At 40.5% G+C, this 19,205-nt stretch overlaps 1 protein-coding gene across 2 annotated transcripts; it reads left to right on the top strand.

Moving 5' to 3' along the window:
• The first annotated feature begins 660 nt into the window (after positions 1-660).
• wdr75 (WD repeat domain 75) lies at positions 661-19,109 on the top strand. Of its 2 annotated transcripts, none has more exons than XM_084907613.1 (21): positions 661-790; positions 1,043-1,172; positions 2,711-2,776; positions 3,312-3,411; positions 3,817-3,941; positions 4,305-4,375; positions 4,797-4,913; positions 5,024-5,112; positions 5,613-5,771; positions 6,011-6,070; positions 7,723-7,838; positions 7,918-8,093; positions 8,203-8,360; positions 8,573-8,753; positions 10,795-10,886; positions 11,084-11,179; positions 12,158-12,327; positions 13,478-13,537; positions 15,012-15,158; positions 15,269-15,360; positions 16,076-19,109. In XM_084907613.1, exons 1-21 carry the CDS (start codon positions 705-707, stop codon positions 16,287-16,289), a joined length of 2,505 nt encoding a protein of 834 aa, XP_084763739.1. In that variant the 5' UTR covers positions 661-704; the 3' UTR covers positions 16,290-19,109. The 2 variants fall into 2 exon arrangements, with proteins under 2 accessions (XP_084763739.1, XP_084763738.1); XM_084907612.1 differs by having other exon boundaries at positions 662-790; positions 8,203-8,369.
• The last annotated feature ends 96 nt before the right edge of the window (positions 19,110-19,205 follow it).

The following is a 19,205-nucleotide window of genomic DNA, read 5'->3' as shown; positions in this document are numbered from 1 at the left end:
TATTTTGTCACTCTCTAGTCTACATTATTGGCTTACATACCATTTATTCACTTTATTCACTTTTAGTCACTTACAGTTATTTATTCACCTTTCAGTCACTTTAATTTTAAAACTGTGTAATTTTAAAACTGTATATTCTGGGTATTTATTATTTCACTCTTATTGCCTGTTCTTATTGTCCTTATCTTCATCGTTATGGTGCCTTGTTGTTTGTTAATTGGCCCTTGGGGATAAATAAAGTCTTCTGATTCTGATTCTGATTTTAATTTTCCAAATTCTTCCCTGATAAATAAAGTACATCTAATCTTACCTTATAACAAAAAAGCTTATGAAACGTAGAATGACTGATTAGGACAGAACTATACAAAAGAAGTGGCACATTTAAATAGAAAAGTTTAATAAAATTCTTGCTGAATAAAAATATCAATGTAATACAATAAAGAGCAAATAAAAACTCTAACCATTAAATAAACATTTTGTGGTATGAGACTTTCTGCATATGTAACAAAATGGCAGAGGGTGGGGAACTTTTAAATACAATTAAAACTCCTCATTATTTATTATTTATTAATTTGAAGTCATAAAAGTGCCCCGTGTATGTCTTACTGTAGCCCTCCTATCCAGCAGGGGGCGCGTGTTAAACGGAGTGGTGCTGACCGAGTGAGGAGCAGCGCTCAGAGGTGAGAGTTCACTCCGGTAAAAACATGGTTGAACACGGGGATATCCGCGTGGTTCACCGCGGCGGCAGTAAAATAAACTTCAGGGATCCTGTGATAACCCACGACTCCAGGTGAGCGAGTGTTTTAACCTGCCGATGTTTCATATTTAGTGGAAAGGTCTCGCGCGGTTCGTGTCGTTTGTGTTAGCCTCAGAGCTGAGGCTGTTAGCATTAGCTTGAGAAGCTGCTGGATATTCCTGCTGCTGTTTACAGCATAGTATCAGCAGCTCGTCTCAGCTCCGTGACTCTGACTGAGCCACAGACCAAGACTGAGCTGTGTCCCGGTCCCTACATGTTTGTTTCCTCATATTTGTATCGCTGCAGGTTCCTTCTGTGCGCCTCCGGAGAGGCTGTGAAGGTGTTCAGCACCTCCACAGAGGAGTGTATCCACGAGCTGCGGGGTCACACCGGGCTGGTGACAGGTGTGCTGCTCAGACCCTCAAACCACTTACAGGTACAGTCACCTCTCCACCTAGAAAAACGACTTTTTTCAAGACGTCTTTATCCAGAAACTCGCTGATATTCATTTAATGTTAGAAAATACAGGAAACAGCAGGATAGCTGCTGAAGCCACTTTTTCTTTATGAGTGACGTGTAATTATTTATTAAGTTTAGGTCAATCCCCCAGCTCTGATCAAACAAGAATTAGATCTCTTTTTATTTTTATTTATTTACTTACTCATTATCGTCATTACTCACTCTGTTGGTTCAGGCCAGAAAGCAAAGTAAGTAAACTCTTGATTTTCTGTTCCTGAAAGAACTTAAACTCTGAGTCAGTTACCATTAGTGGTGCAACGGATCCAAAATCTCACGGTTTGGATCGGATCAATTTTTGGATCAGCAAAAAAAGACACAAATTTAACTCGCCATTTACTTATTTAGGTATTTTTTGCCTATTAAAAAACATTCAACTCAAGACTCATTCTGCGCAATTATAAAAACAAATTAAGGTGCAATATAGGGCAGTACAGGGCTTTGAATCTACCACTCCGTGGTAATATAATGAGCGGTCACAAAGCTTTCTGTTGCCCTGGAGGTCCACCCATTAGGGCAACAGAAGATGCCTGGCACAGTTCAGGCATAACTTTAGACTTTTCCTGCTCATGCATGCTTGGAACGACCTTATCACTGAAGTGGACGCGCAACGGGATATCATAGTGTGGATCAAGCACGTTCATCATAGTTTAAACCCCCTTGTTTTACACAACGGAATACGGCCTCACGTCTGCAGCTAAACACTCCAATAGCTTTTGTAATAGCTTTAGCCTGGACGGATTGGGCAGCAAATGGCTGCTTAAACGCCGCAAACAAGAAAACTATGGCTTGACAGACTGACCACGCGCACCATGCACATACTTTTTTTCTTCTTTTTTGAATCTTCGGATCACGTGCGTGCCAAACCGTGGAGTGGGATCGGTCCGGATTACGGATCAACGGGGATCCGTTGCACCACTAGTTACCATGGAAATGGAGCCTGGGAACCATTCCTGGTACCTGACTCCTTCCCTCCTGCTCCTCATACACTCACCTGCTGCTTTATTAGGTACACCTTTGGACCACCTTTTGTCTTCAGAGCTACCTTACTCCAAGGCACAGATTCAAAAAGCTGCTGGAAACATGCCTCAGAGATTTTGGTCCATGTTGACACGATAACATACAGATGTGTCTCTTGCACATCCATGATGGAAATGGCCTGTTCCACCACACCCCTCAGGGATAACTCTGGGTTCACTGAGCTAATGCTGATCAAAGTTTCTGAGTCCAAAAAGTTGGCTTTTAAGGCTTTGAGCTTGTTAAACCTCCTTTTCAGCAAGACCCTATTTTTTTTTTTCCCTCACTTATTTTTTAATTGGTTTTATTCTCTGTATTTTTCTTTTTATTATTATTGTTTTTGGGTTTATATATATATATATATATATATATATATATATATAGTTCTATATAAATACAGTTCATTGTTTTGTCTCACACTGTGCTTGTGTTGTGCTGCAGGTTTACTCTTCATCGCTAGATGGCACTGTCAGACTCTGGGACTTCACAGACGGGATTCTTATTAAGGTTGGCCGTTGAGTCTTGTTGTTTCTCTCCAGTCTTTTCTGTCACTGTGGATCATCAAACTCCAGCTGCAACACACACTTTCCTATTTTTTCTCTGTTTATAAAAGTGAAATGAAGGGTTTATTTATTATTAGGCAGCCCTCAAACAGAGTGAGCAGGGCACCTGTGATCAGTCTGCGAACATGCAGATGATGCAGATCCTGTTCATGACAGACAGTATGTGGTCGGCTAATAAAGGAAATGTGTTCTATCTTCTGTGCTTTGACTGCATAACTGAATTTTCTTGAGCTATCAGAAGTTTTTTGCATTAGTTCTGAAACATTTCCTCTCGATGTCCTTGTGGGTGAATAATTTAACTAATTATATATATTTTTTGTAAATGAACTCTCATATAAATGAATTGTTTCACCTTAAATTAGCTACAAAACATGGAAATTCAGCAGAAAAAGGAGTAGAGGTGTTTATGATGAGGTTTGTGGGTCCAGTTTAAGAGCCCATGTTTCCCAGATGTATGACAGCTGTGCGGTCTCTTCTAGACTTGTGTCATTGGATACCCAATCTACTCCTTCTACGCCTCTGCCAAACATGAAAACGTCATCTTTATTGTTGCATCCATGCCGAGTGACAAAAGAGCGGGTAAGTGTGACATCAGAGCGCCATTCAGACTCCATTTGTGAAGTAAAGTTTCTAGAACTCAGTGTGAATTTGTTACACCACCGTCTGAGGGGTAAAGGAAGAGTCCCCAAACAAGGTTTATTAATAAAGTTTATTTAATCGCAGGCTACTGCAGGGTGACCCAAGGGGGAAAATAACAGACTGATGCTTCTCAGGGCAAGAAGTCAAATATTAAGAAAAAACTAGCCAGGCAGATGCCTGTATGTGTCAAACCTCTTCATGTTGAATGTTATTGCTTGTTTTGTTAGTTTCAATGTGTAGGAGTCACCAGGTCGTCCTCAAACCAGCTTTAAGATGTGGGAAGAAGAAAGTTTTTTAGAGGTCACTGAATGGGAATGTGTGAAAAAGGCTGATTTGTGTTTGCAGAGCGTTTCCAGCTGGTTGCGGTCCATCTGCCACAGAGTGGAGATCAACTGGTGGAGGCTCAAGAACTTTCTGCTGTACTCAGCGGCGTCAACCCCAACCCAGCAGCCATCGCCTTTGGCAGAGGGGTACGTACACGCCGCCACAGCTGATACCAAGAACTGACTACCTCGACTTAATCTGTCAGGAACTTTAGTTTGACAACTGAAGTTTCTCGAGGAAACAGTATTTTAGAGGGGAGTATATGAAAGAAAGCTAATGCTTCTTCGCTGCAGATTATTTTAGTGAATCAATGTGGTTCTTTGTGTGACACATTCATGCAACATTTGAAGCTTGTGGAGCTTGTGCACACTTCAGGGTGTTATAAGTCCAAAACTCTTTATCATTGTACTTCACTGTGTTTAGCAGAGAACAGTTCAAACGTTACTTCAGACTGAAATGTTTTAAATCCAAATGTGTCTGATGCTTATCGCCTGCTTTAATCTTCACAGGGAGAATTTATTGCTTCAGTGAACGACTTGCAGCTGGAGGTCTATTTCTTCAAGAAGCAGAAGTCGTACAGGTGAGAGTGAAGATGGTCACTGGAGGTGACTTATATTTTTAAAATTCAGGCTCCTATTATTTATTTCTCCTGTTCCAACGCTGAATGATTATTTTAGAGTTTTGGTTAAGGCTTCAGACCGCTCTGAATGCTCAGTTTCACACAGGAGAAAAAAGTCTCTTTATGTGGTCATATCAGTTGTTCTGTTTGAGAGGTAGAGCCAATCAGGGGAAAGTACTTCAAGTGTCAGAGATTCTATATTATTTAAAAAACTTTTACAGCTGCTGGGCTAGATGTTAATTTTAAAAGGTTATCGTGTTAGTTTTATATATATTTTTTTGTCATGGAGAGAAGCAGTGCTGCTGTCACACATGACAAAGGCCATGTTGTGTTGGCTGATGTTCAGTAACACCAAACATCTGTCCTGGTGCTGTTTTTTTAGGTTTTTCCTGAAAGAAGACAACAAAAAGGGCGGCTGGAACACATTCACATGCGTCGCCTGTCACCCGAAAGATGACTGCATCGCCACGGGACACGAAGACGGGAAGATCCGCCTGTGGTGAGGGACCTCGACAGAAACAAACGCAGATTATCGATGATCCAGATCTTAAACTTCTGCTGCTCACTGGTTTTGCGTTGTAAAACTGACATTCCTGCTCATCCTTTTAGGAGAAACTTTAACCACAAGAAGGAGTACACGTACTCCACTCTGCACTGGCACCACAGCGCCGTCAGCTCGCTCTGCTTCACTCCAGAAGGTATTCATAGCTGTATTATAGTTATTACCTGGTTCCCACGATCATTAGGAAGTCCTTAATAGTCTGAAATTGAAATAACAATTAAAATGGCATCAGAATATCTTATATTATACCTTTTTGTGGGTATTAAATTTGCAGAAGTTGTGAGAGTCAGTAGAATAATTTTAAAGTTGTTTGCTTAACTTTCTTTTGTGCTCCTTTATTTTTTTTAGTAACTTGGATCAAAACAGTAGGGGTGATATTTAGATTTATTTTTTTATTTTTAAATCAAATTATCAAGAGCACAATAAAAAAAGGACTTTCTAAAAGTAAAAATATTGTAATTTTCTTGAAATCATCCATTTTTGCTACAGTCGTTGCAGTTTTTACAGAAAGTGTAAATCAACTTACTAACACAGCAAGTTCCACATGTATATATTCTTCCAAGGAACAAGGAAACAAACAGAAATCACTCCTCTGTGTGTTACGGTTTTAATTATGTATTTATTTTGTATTGTCAGGGACCAACCTGCTGAGTGGAGGTGTGGAGTCTGTGCTTGTCCAGTGGAGGTACAACCAAGAGAGCGAGCGGGACTTCCTGCCCCGCCTGGGTGCCGCCATCACTCACATCACCGTCTCACCTGATGGATCGCTATTCTGTACCTCACACAGTGACAACAGTAAGGAGTCTCAGCCTGCAGGATTTCAATGCAGATACACACAAATTATTGTCAGTGAAATTCGGTGAACTTGGTCCATTCTTTCAAATCAAGTCGTGCACCTCTCAGATTTCACTAAATTGATTTCAGAGCATTTGAGTCACTCAAATAAAATGCAGTTAAACGTCTCAGGTTCCAAACTCATTTTCTGCTTCAGCGATTTTCTTGTTTATTGAAGGTTTTGTTTCCCTTCCTTATAGAGATCACCATCATCCAGAGTTGCGTTAAAGTGTCTGCTGTCATTCAGGGCCTGGTCAAAGGTGAGTACATACTGTAAGGTGACTTTTGAGCATGATGTATGTATAAATAATAAACATAACATTTAAATGATCTGTGCAGTTCTAGGAAAACATGAAGCCTTTAATGCACTAGTGTTAATTTAAGATGTGCTTTATTGATCCCTAAAGTACAGAAGCCAACACATGAAAAACAAAAATAAATGCAATATTGTAAAACAAAATAACTCTGAAAGTTTAAAAAAAATATACCAAAGGAGCTCATTTAAATAGAAAATAGGTCATGATCTGCACCATAGACTTCATTATAGAATGTAAAAGAAAGGAAGGCAGTGAGACAGTAATTCTTTGCTTATTTTCTAACTAACACAGATTTTTAGCATCAGTAACACTGCTGAGGTGTATGTGACGCTAAAAGTGATCCTAAAATGTACGTTTGCAACATGTTTTTGAACCTGCATGAACATGAGCACGACTTTGAAATGCCATTGTTGGAATTTGTCACAAAAATTGAAGCAAAATAAAGAATTGTCACCATAGTGCTGGAAATTAAGTGAAAGAGCTCAGCGAATGACCGTTTCAGAATGATGCCGTAAGGAGCTTAAATATAAAATAAATTCAGGTGTGAAGTGGACAAGATTTCTGCATCGCTCGTGATCAACATGCGGTTACCACAGTAACTGCGTCAGCTAATGGAGGAATCCAAACAGTGTGATTCAAATTGAAAAGGGCAGTGACGAAACGATACCACATTCGAGTCCATTTGCATAGGTGTATTCCCACACAGAGTGGAGGATTATGGGTACAAAGCCTACACAGACATCCTCCACAAAACCAGCAGCATGAATCTCAAAGTGGATGACGCTGCATGTAGGTGGAGTGGTTGAAAGTGGGTTGGAACAGGAAAGCTGAGTTCACCATGCAGAGAAAACATGGCACAACAGCATAACCAGCAGACAGTGGAGATGACAGTTAGCAACGCTGAACATGGGATCAACACATGATCATCTGTGAGCATCAGTATGAACGTGTTATTCAATATTCACACCACAAAAACATTCCTTCACCACAGCTAGTGCAATCCCAATTTTTTTCTCCATTTAACATCTCATTGTCTGCTGGAAAAGTCCGGAAGCTAGGCACGGGCATAAGAGTGTTCCCGACGGTCATAAATAAGGTCACTAAACTCATTAAGCTATTATTTCACATTTCTCACGATGATCGCTGGAACGGTCACACACTCAATGTGGTGGACAGCAGTCAGGGGATGTGCGCATGATGTCACATGAGAAACCACCACACTTTGAAGCAAAACCACAAGTAGATTTGAAAAACAAAGTGCAAACCAACTAACTTTATCTTCACATAAAACGCAAAAAGAAATAGAAATTTATTTTGTTACCATGATAAAGGCGTTAAAACAAAAGAAGCACCAAAAAAACCCATTTGAACAAATGCACCAAGCAGGGAAAACAAGTAACGGTTATTGACTGGTGATGTGAGAGTGGAGGAAATGTAGTTTTAAAAAAAAAATGTACCTTTTAAATTTCTTTATGCATTCATCACCTGCCAATAATGTGTTTTCACAATTAATGACATAAGTTTGTATTGGAAAGAAATAAAATAATGTCTGAGTATGTTGGGTTAATCCTCTTTAAACCTGTTTTCTTGTTCAGGCGACAGCATCAGGACAGACTTGATGATGGATCCTCGCAGCAAAGCTCTGGTGCTAAACGGGAAACCCGGACATCTGCAGTTTTATTCGCTCCAAAGAGACAAACTGCTGTACAATGTAAGCTCTCAGCAGGTCTCACACACGGGTGGATTTGAAAGTGTGGAAACTAGATTAACATTGTCTGTTTCTCCCACAGCTGGACATCGTGCAGCAGGAGTACATTCATGAATCGGGCCTGCAGCAGTTCGAGGTGGTCAAAGCGGCATTTGACGCCTCCGGCTCGTGGTTGGCAACGGTGGAGGAAAGACATCAGAAAGCTGCTGAGCTGGAGCTGAACCTGAAGCTGTGGGCTTTCGATGAACAGACGCAGAGGTACAGATGTTACAGCTGTTTGTCTGTGGGCTGCAGGGTCAGTCAAGGTTTCTCTTTCATGTGATGAAAATAGTGTAACAATAACCAACCACACCCCTGTCACATGCAGTTTTGTGCTGAACACGACCATCTCGGCCCCCCACGACGCCCAGATTACCGCCATGTGCTTTTGCCAGGCCGCTGACAGCCAGACCACCCTGCTGGTCTCCACCAGCAAAGACGGACACTTCAAAGCCTGGCAGCTCGCTGCTCCGGCCCACACAGAAGGTACAGACGGTAAGCAGTCAACCGAAAAAGCCAGCCACCTAAATTCTCATAATATTAACTGTTTAATGGAGGTTTTTAAGTTTCTACCAGTGTGCTTTTCAGAACATCACGTTGAACATGAGGTTTAAGCCAAATTAGGCTTGCTTTTCTTTCCCCTTCACACAGTAATTCAGCTTATGTCTGTCTCTCTCTTTGTTTCCTCTGACTTGCAGATGAAGGTCCTTCCTGGTTATGTGATTTCGTCAGTGCCTATCACGGCCTGGTGCCCGAATGCTGCAGCTTCTCGGCTGACGGCTCTCTGCTAGCCGTCGCCTTTCAGGAGGTGGTGACCGTGTGGAGCCCCTCCACCTGGGAGCTCCTGACAACCCTGTCTCAGCCGCCGGAAGCTGTCAGGTCAGCGCGTAGACTCATACAGAACGGGTCAAATATCAGCACCGTCACGGTGACCGGTTTAAGCTTGTAGCGTTAGTTAACCCCGTCAAGTCTCCTCATTCCTCTTCAAAGAGCGTAGACACACACACACAGAGAACGGGTCAAATATCAGCACCGTCATGGTGACTGGCTTAAGTTTGTTACAAGTGAATAGTTTGTTACAAGTTATTATCAAAACTTGCACAAGTAAAAAGCCAATAAGAGGAATTCCCCGACTGTGTAAACCTGTTTATCAGGTTTAACTGGTGAAGATGCATCTCTTCAGCTGCTGCCATCAGTCAGACAGGTGTTTCAAACAGACGCGCTAAAGTTAGAGCTGTAGGCTGACAGACCGGTTGTTGAATTTGCCAAAATTTGAATTTTTTTCAGATTTTTTTGCATTATTATAGATTAAGCCGTTAAATAATGTGTCGTGGTGTCATAGAGGGTTTAATAAAGTATTTAGAAAAATTAACTGAAGAAATGAGATAACCAAGTTAAAGTCCAAAAATGTTTCCTAAAATGTCAAAACCTCAAACTTCACAAGCAGTGACATCGCGCTCTCATTATTTTCCATTAATTTTAAGTTAAAAAATGTCAAATTGAATGTGTGTTGTTTAGTAACAATTCACCAAGATCAGTCACACTCCATGTGGTGTTATAACCACACGTTAAAGATGGAAAAGTGGTCAGCATCACTGGCGGGGCAAATTTCACTGGCTGACCAGCTGTGGTCGCGCCCTCGGGCGAGAGCAGGGGGCTTTATCCTCGTAGCTGAGAGGTTTGCTGGACGAGGATTTGTGTCGTGGTGCTTTATTTTCAGTTCAACCATTAAATGACTTTCTCTGAAAGCGGTTTTAGAGATATTTGCACCATGTGTGCTTGTAACCACGGTGATGACACTTAGGTCAAGGCTTCAAAATCAGGGCTTCACAAATTAGTATGCATCAGCGCTTTGGCTGTGTCCATCTTTTATATACAGTCCAGGTGAGTACGTAGTGTAGAGTTTTTGTTTTAGAATAGAATAGCCCTTTATTGTCACTATACATGTTATTCACAGTGTTTACCGCTTGACAGTAAAACCTGTGTAACTCGAGCAACAGTGGACATTTGGCTAAAACGGGGGATGTGCTCCAACGTTCTCTGCCAGCAGCTGTTCTGAATGAGTTAAGCAGGTTTTCCCAACAAAAGTTCAGAGCTTTGTTTCTCAGAGCACCGAAGGATTTTTAACCTTCTGTGCAAAAACGAGCGCTGTCGTTTCGTAACACTGCTCAAGTCTCCAAAAATGTTGGCACGTTTCCCCTCAGCTGACAAGAGGCCCACAGAGGTCACTGAGGACGTGAAACTACTGCTGCTGGTTTCTGTACCACTTTTTTGAAATAATCCCCGAAAAACAGAGTCAGCTTTTAGCACGTTTGTAGGAAAAACAAAAAGAGATGACTTGCATTAAAATGAAGGAAACAGAATGTTAAAATCACTTGAATATTCATTACTGGACATTTATTTTTGTTTCCTCTCACATGAATCTCAGTTTGTCTGAACTTAAAGTGCGTAAAAGCCTCTCTGGCCAAAAAGTCAGTCACCCTCTGACAGCTTTCTTTAAATAAGCACACAGTTTCTGTGTAATTTGAAATTCAGATGTGAAGAGACAGACAGATGTTTAGACAGCTGCCCGTTGCTACCCCTTACATAACCACCACCTATAGATGTCCAGAGCTGAGTCACCAGACCTCGATCATTAATAACGTTTGCCCTCGCCTGCTGAGGGATAATTATAATTACAACACTTTACCTCATCTGAGTCACTTTAAAAGGAAAACATTTGTTTTTATAATGGGAATGTCTGTTTGTGATTTTCTGTGCTCTTAGCTCTGAGTGGGTCTTTGCATGTTCTCATTTCAAGTTCCTAAGTGCAAAAGCTAATCCTGAGAAGTATGCGTGGTGTGAGGAGCTGGGAATTGCACTTCAGATTGTTTAACCATGAGATAAATAAAAAGGACCTTTTTTTTCCCCCCTCCATCAGTGATCTTTGTTTTGGGCGACTGAGCTGTTCCAAGTATCTGCTGGGAACCACCGCCAGCAATCTGCTCTGCTGGAACCTCCTCACCTGCTCTTGTAAGACTTCCCCCTATGTACAGACATGCTCTGTGCAACTTAATGAACTATTTTTATCCCAAAAGTCTGAACAGATTCGAACATATCCTTAAAACTTAGGCTCTCAGATATGAGAGGTCTGTTGACTGGTTAAAAAAAAATTGCATGTCTCCATCTGTTTTTCCCCTCCATGTCTTCCTCTGTGTCCGATTTGGCAGTGGAGTGGACCACTTCCATGGATGTCAGGCGGCTGCTGGCCGACCCCCTCTCCGAGAACATGGCTGCCTTTTGCTATCAGAGCGGATCCACTGACCGTAAGCTTCAGACCGTCCACGTTAAAACTGCACAAAAGGCATCTGAGAACTCTAACCTGATTGGCTCATAGTGGTGCTGTAACCTTAAGATTGGACCCAACAACGAAATCCAGTTTAATTTGACTCAAATAAAAAGGCCACTCCGGTTTCTCAGAATCAGAATTACCTTTTAATGCAGAGTTTAGACACGAATGAGGAATTTGTCTTTGAGTCGTTTAAAAAAACAGTCGTATAGATTGTAATATATGGTATTTAAAGTATATATAGTGTATGCATTTCCCTCACAACAGACAGACAGACACACACAAAATTAGAATGCATACTAGCTACTCGCAGATGTAAGCATGGAAAATAAGAAATCTCGCAGAAAAGAACCAAACTGTGTTTACTCACAGCAGCAAGTCAGTATGGAGGACCGAAAGTGCCAAAATAAAAATAAAATTGTAGTAGTACTTACTTTTCAATAATCCCACCAATGAAGAAAAAAAAAAATCAGATATGTTTGGCTTGATTAGTAAATTATTCTGCCACCAAATTCATCAAGAATTGATATTAAAAACTAAATGTTTAAGTATGTAAAATGTGACTTAAACATATATTAAACTGAGGGTTTTATTTCATTTTTTTAATTAATCCCTGATTCATTTTTACTAATTTATTTGGAAGTTCATTAATTTAATTGTGTATTTATTCACCAATTAACAATGGGAAACTTAATTAGCAAGTTAATAATTAGCTGTATTTATACAGCCTTAAATAAATGCACAGGCAAAATAAAATCTTAGCCCACATTTAATAAATAAAAAGACTAAATGTGATTTTTATGTTATTTTTGATGTATTTAAAGACAGGTTTATGTATTAACCTAATTGGTAACTCATCCAATAATGTGGAAGATAAAGGTGCTGTCCACACACAATTTCTTTTGTGACTTTTTGAATCGTTTTATATCACTGTTTCTCTCTTTCCTGCTTTCAGTGTTTGTGTTCAAGCCCAGCGAGCCTCGGCCACTGTTTTCCCATAAGGCTGTGTGCTCGGGGAAGGTGACTCAGGCCGTCTTCGCTCCCAGGGAGGAGATGCTGGAGAGCTGCGAGGAGAGCAGCCAGTGGCTGAACTGCTCTCAGCTTTACTTCCTCACTCAGCAGATGGTAAACAACATTTCAAGTTGCTGAAGAAAAACAGAACGAGAAGTCGACTTAAATGCTGCTTTTTTCCCGGTGGGCCTGTTTTTTATTGGCAGGGAGAGTCAGTTTAAATCATAAACACTGCTTTTAATTACTATAATATAAAATATGCAAGTATATTTAAGGAACTCTGTTGGATTTGAGTCTGAAAGAAAGACTCGTGAGAGTTGTGAGTGCTCTAAAGCGAGCGCTGCACCTACAGGTTGTTTGGCGCCTTGCTTTGTTGCTGATTATAAGGTCACTCAGGTCACTAAAGGCATGGCGTGTCTTGCAGGAATGTCATAGCTCAGCTCTTTTAGAGCCCCCCCACCCCCCCAAAGCCTGAAGAGTCTCTCTTCTAATTTTAGGACAAAAGATGACACCTTTACATATAAATAAATGGTAAATGGCCTGTATTTGTATAGCGCTTTTACTAGTCCCTAAGGACCCCAAAGCGCTTTACATATCCAGTCATCCACCCATTCACACACACATTCACACACTGGTGATGGCAAGCTACATTGTAGCCACAGCCACCCTGGGGCGCACTGACAGAGGCGACATTCCTACACCTCCATCTGACTGAAGGTACAGGAGCGGCTGTAGATGTGAAAAATTCAGCTTTACAGTCCTCTGAAGGTGCTTTAGAGGTGCTTCCAGTATTTCCAAGGGGGAATAATGAATGTGGCAGGCACAGGTGTTTGTTTGAAAGTTAAAGGACAAAAATGGCTCCAGAATGAGTCCCAGCTTTACCGTCCTGAGTTTTGGTGTCTGCTAAAACAGCTGTTTTTTGTTGTTGTTTTTTTTCACTTTCCAAACTAACTGACAATCTGTAATGTATCTGTGTAAAAGCTTCGTCCCTGCAGGACTGAACCTGAACTAGTTTCCACAGCACTGAGAATCACTCTGGACTTTGTGGAGAGATAAGATACTGGCCGTTTATCCCTCCCGGGTTGCAGATGACCTCGTAACTGATAGTTTTTGTAAACATCCTTATCTAAACTCAAAATGTCTGCAATGAAGAATTAGTTTATGCAGTCAAGCCAAAGGAAAATTATTTGATAAATAGTTTATGAAACGCTTTCATTGTGATAGAAATAAGTACTTTATGCTGACTGTGGACTCTTCCCTGCAGGATCTCATGACATTCACCACCAAAGCTGAGGAGGACAGGCTGCTGGCATCCAGCAAACAGGTGAGCTCCTCCCATTGGTTTTGCACCAGACATTTGGGCTTTTATTTGACCTCGTAACACATTTTTCACTTTAAAGTAAGGGCCTGCCCACACACTTTGATCTGATTGTTTTTATGTTCAGAGCTTGTGTGAATTAGGGGTCAGTGCAACCACAATAATAGACTTGCTGTTCAGAACTTCCTGTTCCAAGTGCTGGGTGGTGTTTATAACACAGCAGTGGGCTGGAAAGGTACTGCAGAGGGTCTGAGAAGGTTTTTACAGTAAATATATTATTTTGGTAAAGTTTACCTGAAATATTTTCTTATAAAACAAGAAACTGAACCAAGGTGCAAAATTAATCAGAGTTATTCTTAATTTTCTGTTTGGAGAAAAGATCAGAAGAATCAGTAAAAACACAAGGAAGGAAATACTTCGTCTTCAGCCTGTGTGCAGCTGGGTTTAAATGCTTGGTTGGGGCACAGAGGAAGATCTTGAGATTCTGAAATGAGCCGTGGAAGTCTGAAATTTAGGAATGGTCGTTTTGCAGTTTCCCACGCACACATTTTACTTTGGTGGGCCGCCCAAGTTTTTCTGGGGCTAATTTTAGCATTTATTATTTAAGTAGACACTAGAGAAGAGAGGTCTGACCTCTGGCTGTTGAAAGTTCAGTTGCTCTTACTGTCTCCTATTTTAACCACCAGTGATGACAGTCCTCCTTTTGCTGTGAGGAGCTCCTGCGAGCTCCTACTGAGGTGGAGGACTCAGTAGGATTAAACAATGCTAAAAGTGTGTGGGGTAGGATCTAAATCTGTGGGAAACAGCTAATAAAGAGGCCCGTGCAGTCTCTCCATTAATCTCCACGGTTTACCATGGGGTGACCAGATCCCAACATGTGTGGGGTATGTTAGTAAGACGTTAAGCACGTGTTTGGTTTGAATATGACCGTTACAACTCCCTCGCTGAGTAAATATTGTAAGAGGAAGCCAAAGTTCAGTCTTGTGTCTTCTTACTCATGTTTTATCTTTTCATCCTAATAAGGTTTAAGTTGTTGAGGAGGACAGAAGATGAATAAGCTGAGTTCCACATAAAGCGGGACACCTGGCCTCACAAAGCCTAAACATGATGGAGATTAACCCTAATCTGGTCACTGGCCACCTGGTAGAGGTTAAATTACCCAGGATGCTGCATACTGGGAATGTTTAGTGTTTTTGAGCTGTAGAGAGACCAGAGTTGATACCTGAGAGCGAACAGTGAAGTAAAACATATCAAATAAAAGTCAAACTGTGAGCTGGACTGAGGATTTGTTCCATTTGTTTTCTTCGGGAAGGAACCCAGAGGGTGAAAGCGGTCCATTGTTCTTATCTGAAGTTACAAAACCCTCCAGTGAAAAAGCCATCTGTTGATCCAGCTCCTTTCCCAGCCTCAGATCTGAGAAATGCTCCTCTGCTCTCAGTTTCTCATTAATAACACATGTTTCTTGTTTTCTGCTCTCAAGCTTGTGATTGACGACAGCGTAGCCATGACGCCTTTCTATCTGCTGTTGGGGAAACACAGACAGCAGCAACAGGAGCATCAGGACTCCGACAGCAGCCTGTGGGCGGAGAGAACGGCGCTGCCGCAGACCTCTGCCTCCATGAAAGAGGTTGGTTGTTTGTCCCTCCAGGGATCCTGTCCCTTTTGTGCTGTACGCAACCACAAATGATGGCGTTTTAAGACTTCATTGTTGTTGCTGTTTTTCCCCCTTTTTTCCAGCTCCTGCAGACCCCAGCTCACGTGCTGCCCTCCACCTCATACCTGTGCTCTATGTTTGTTCAGTCTCTGCTCATCTCTGTCTCAGACGCCAGGTCAGTAATCCAGCTTTTCCTGAATAATTGTTGAAGCCGCTGCAGTTGTTTGTTTCCTACTGAGCATATACACAAGGTGTGATCAGACCTAAAAAAGTCAGAATCCATAACTGGTTTAAATTTGTCCGATTTTTCGCTCAAGATCATCTTCCCAGGTATCTGCAGACAGCTTCTGGCGTGGCTGCTATTTGTAGATCTCTCAGTGAAACAGAAAACACAAAAAATGCATTCAGCAAGCAGGGAAAAGGTTTTAAAAACGATCCACACATCAGTTTAAAATAAATCAACATCAGACTTAAGTGCAGCACCCAGACTGGAATACAGACTAGAATAGACATGATGTAAAAGTGTAAATATTTATAAGAAAGATTCGTAATGAAAACCTCTGAGAAAAAAATCAACATTTTTTCCTGGAGAAACTTTAAAATGAGATGCCAGGGCTCTGTCTTAAAAGGCGAGAGACTCTGGGCAATATTAGCGTTAAGAGAAGATGATAAAAGATTATTCAAATTAAAGTTTTAGATTTTCAGACTCTTTTAAGCCTCGTTTGGTCTGATGATCTCAGTGTGGATTAAGAAAATATAATTGAAACTGAGGCTTCACATGATTCAGCAGCACATGTGAAACTGAGGTCTGTTTATCTCTAAAAATATGCTGAGTCACATTGGTGTTGATAATTTTTTGGGGGGGGATTTTGGTGTTCTCGTGGCCTCAGGGAGGAAAAGGCACATGCAGAAGAGGAAATGGAGAGCGAGAAAGAGGAAGAGGACTCTGAGGAGGAAATGGAATCCAGCAGGTCCAAACTGGAGCTGGCGGCGGCAGCGGCGACAGAGTCGGACACCCCCGCTTTGACGAAGGCTCAGGCGAGAGAACTGAGGAGGGTGAGGAAGCTGGATCACAGCTGGCTCGCAGGCCTCCTGGACTCCTAACCAGAGCCTGTACGAGGTTTCCACCAGCAGCTCGGACGTTTTCTGTTTTATACCATTAAGTCAAAGTGGGCTTCTTCCACTTTGTCTCCCTGACTGGAAACAAATCTCTGTGCAAACACAAAGCACATATTTGATTACACAATCCTCAAGTCATTATTGGACAAGTTTATGACATCCAAACAATGGAACCCCTCCCAGCTTTTCCTCTGCTGTTGTACAGCGAGCTCGAGTTTCCACCAGTTTTCTTGCCAAAACTCTGGACTGAATTTTTGGTCTGGATTCTTTTCAATCCTCAATTGTTTTGTCTTATTCTTTTTTTCTTTTTTGGAAAATAAATATTTGTACCAAACCAGAGTTCTGCTGCTTCTAGGTTTTTTTTCACTGAAGCATAAAAATATTTCCTCTTATCTGTTCTCTCAGCATGTTTTCATGTCTACAAAAAGCTGCAGTATCTGCTGTTTTTGAGAAATGTGACATTTCCACTGTTGATGTTCCAGCTGCAGAGAAGCATCCCCGCCGTGCTCAGCATGGTGGTTTCACAACTTAAGTACTCCATAAGTGACACTGAATAGGTGTTGAGTTGATCTGATTCTCCTGAACTTATGACGCGACAAGGCACCAAAAAAGCACAAGATTTTGACCCACGTTTGTGTGCTTCAAAGATCCATAACTATGAAAATATTCACAGTATGAAAGGAAAGTTTTGGCTCCATTAAATATAATGAAGTTGCTGAGAATCCCGACTTCTCTTTAACCATCCAAACGTCGCTGCTGTTTTAGTTTTCGCTCTCCGTTTACATCCAAAGTTATAGTAGAGCTGTACGGTTTGTTTTCTTACTTCTAGTGTTTTAGAAGTCGTCTTGTTATAACATGGTTTATCGTCTTCATCATCTAACACACTAATCCAGACGGGTCATTTCATCAGGAAGTAGGAATTTTATTATTATTTTTTTGCTTTGTTTTAACTCCATTTTATTTTGGAAAACACTTATCTTTCCGGGGAATCTGGAAATTGTAGCTACAGTAAATAACCTTGGCTACACTCCTCAAGTAAATGATGGATTTGGGTTTTTTTGTTTTGGTTTGTTTTGTTTTTTAATATAGTTTCCAAGTTTACATGACTTTCAGTATCTTCAGAGTTCAAGCTGTTTTCCATTATCAGTATAATGAAGGGTAAAGGTCATATATGTAACTTTGGTTGTATATGCTTGTGAACCACATTCAGTTCTGCTTTCACAATGTAAAGGTTGAATAGTTGCCGCATGGGCACTGCTGCTGTTTTTGATCAATGCCCATATTTTTGTGTGACCTCCAACCTTGAAATGTCTGATTACTGCTGCTATAAGGTGTGTTCGCACTCTTGAGTCCTGAAGTCTTGAATAAGCTGATTTCAGGCAGAGCTGCTGGTGTTTTGTTTTGTGGTTTTTTCCCCCAGGATTAGAGATGACAGTGCAGTTTCACATCAGCATCTTTCAGTTCCTTTCCTGATCAGGTGCTCTGACTGCTGAAAAATCATCTGTTGTTTCTTTTCACAGTAAATGATCAAACCGGGTCATTCTCATCTAGTCGTAAGCTTTATCCGTCACCTTTTATTGACTCATTATAATTGAGGGATTGTAAAGCTGAGCTGGTATCTGTAAAAACACTTAGGCCGTTGTGACCGTGTCATTATAAATTTGACCTAAACTCCAGTACAAATTCAGTGTAATATTAATACTTTTACAGTATAAACCAAATCCAGAAGGCTGTGTAAAATATAAATGAGATATAATTTAAAAATAGAATGAAATGATTTGCAAATCTCATAAATCTACTGGAGTGATTCATAATAAAATACAGAAAAGAATTATACAAATCTAAACTGGTAAAATGTACTTTTTTTTTTTTTTTTTTTTTTTTTAAAGAAATGAGCTCATTCATTTTATAGTACTGGGGAATCTTTACCTTGACAGTATAAAGTGCCATGAGGAGACAATTGTGATTCATAAATAACATTTCCTGGAATAGTTCCTGTGCAGGTATAGTGACCGTTAGGAGGAAATTACGGGACATTACCTGGAATCAAATTATGACTTTTTGTTTTTCTGAGCTTAAAAAAATATAGTAGTTTTTGTTTTAGCTTAACAGATTTTTTTTAATGCTTTAGGAAATAAAACTTTCTGTCTTGCAAAGGGTAATACAAGATATTTGATATTACCCTAATGGCTGTTTGCTAATCTCAAAGCTATCAATAGTTAGCATAACATCAAAAAAGGTTTGGGTGGGAAAAATTTTCCTGCAAAACTTCCTGCACAGTTACAGTTATTCTTGGGGGAAATTTTTTTTTCTTTTCAACCCATTAACATGAGAGACCTGGTATCACTCCCATGTCTGTTTGCTAATTACAAGTAGTTGGCATAGCAACTGCTGACAGCTTTCCCCCCATAAAACAAAATAGCCTTCTGGTAGGAAAACGTTCCCTCTGTCTGCCAGTTACAAAAGTATCCACATTTGGAATGCTAACTGCTGACAGCTGTAAAGCGAAATATTTTGAGAGTAGGAAATTTCCTGGAATTGTTCTTGCACAGGTAGTGATTGTTAAAAGGAAGTTATAACATTACCTAGAATCAAATTATATAATCTAATCGTTGATGAATCCAGGTGATAATGGAAGAAATGATAGTTTAATATTTGAGAAATTTAGTTTTTGTGTATATAGTTTTTTGTATATAAATATACACTTAAAATTATTGAAACCTATTCTGTTTCGTTGTGTACCAGCTATTCTGGAAATGAAGCTGTAACTGTAATAAAGGTGTTCAGTGTATAGGTGGATATAAACACCTGATTACTGACTTGTAAAATTGAGCAATGTGAACCTCTAACACTTGCCTTTTTTATCAGCTGTAGGAGCAGGCACTGATGATTTCTTTGCAG

Source organism: Perissodus microlepis, chromosome 16 (assembly GCF_051167445.1).
Source record: "Perissodus microlepis isolate ML-2025 ecotype Zambia chromosome 16, ASM5116744v1, whole genome shotgun sequence".
NCBI lineage: Eukaryota > Metazoa > Chordata > Actinopteri > Cichliformes > Cichlidae > Perissodus > Perissodus microlepis.
This window is presented reverse-complemented; position numbering and strand designations above follow the sequence as displayed.

What these genes read in the sequence shown, in the direction of transcription:
- wdr75 (XM_084907612.1), top strand. Translation starts at nt 705, where the DNA reads ATGGTTGAACACGGGGATATCCGCGTGGTTCACCGCGGCGGCAGTAAA. An exon ending in GCTCTGCTTCACTCCAGAAG is followed by an intron (nt 5,113 to 5,612) that starts GTATTCATAGCT and finishes TTGTATTGTCAG; the next exon opens with GGACCAACCTGCTGAGTGGA. An exon ending in ATCTCTGTCTCAGACGCCAG is followed by an intron (nt 15,361 to 16,075) that starts GTCAGTAATCCA and finishes TCGTGGCCTCAG; the next exon opens with GGAGGAAAAGGCACATGCAG.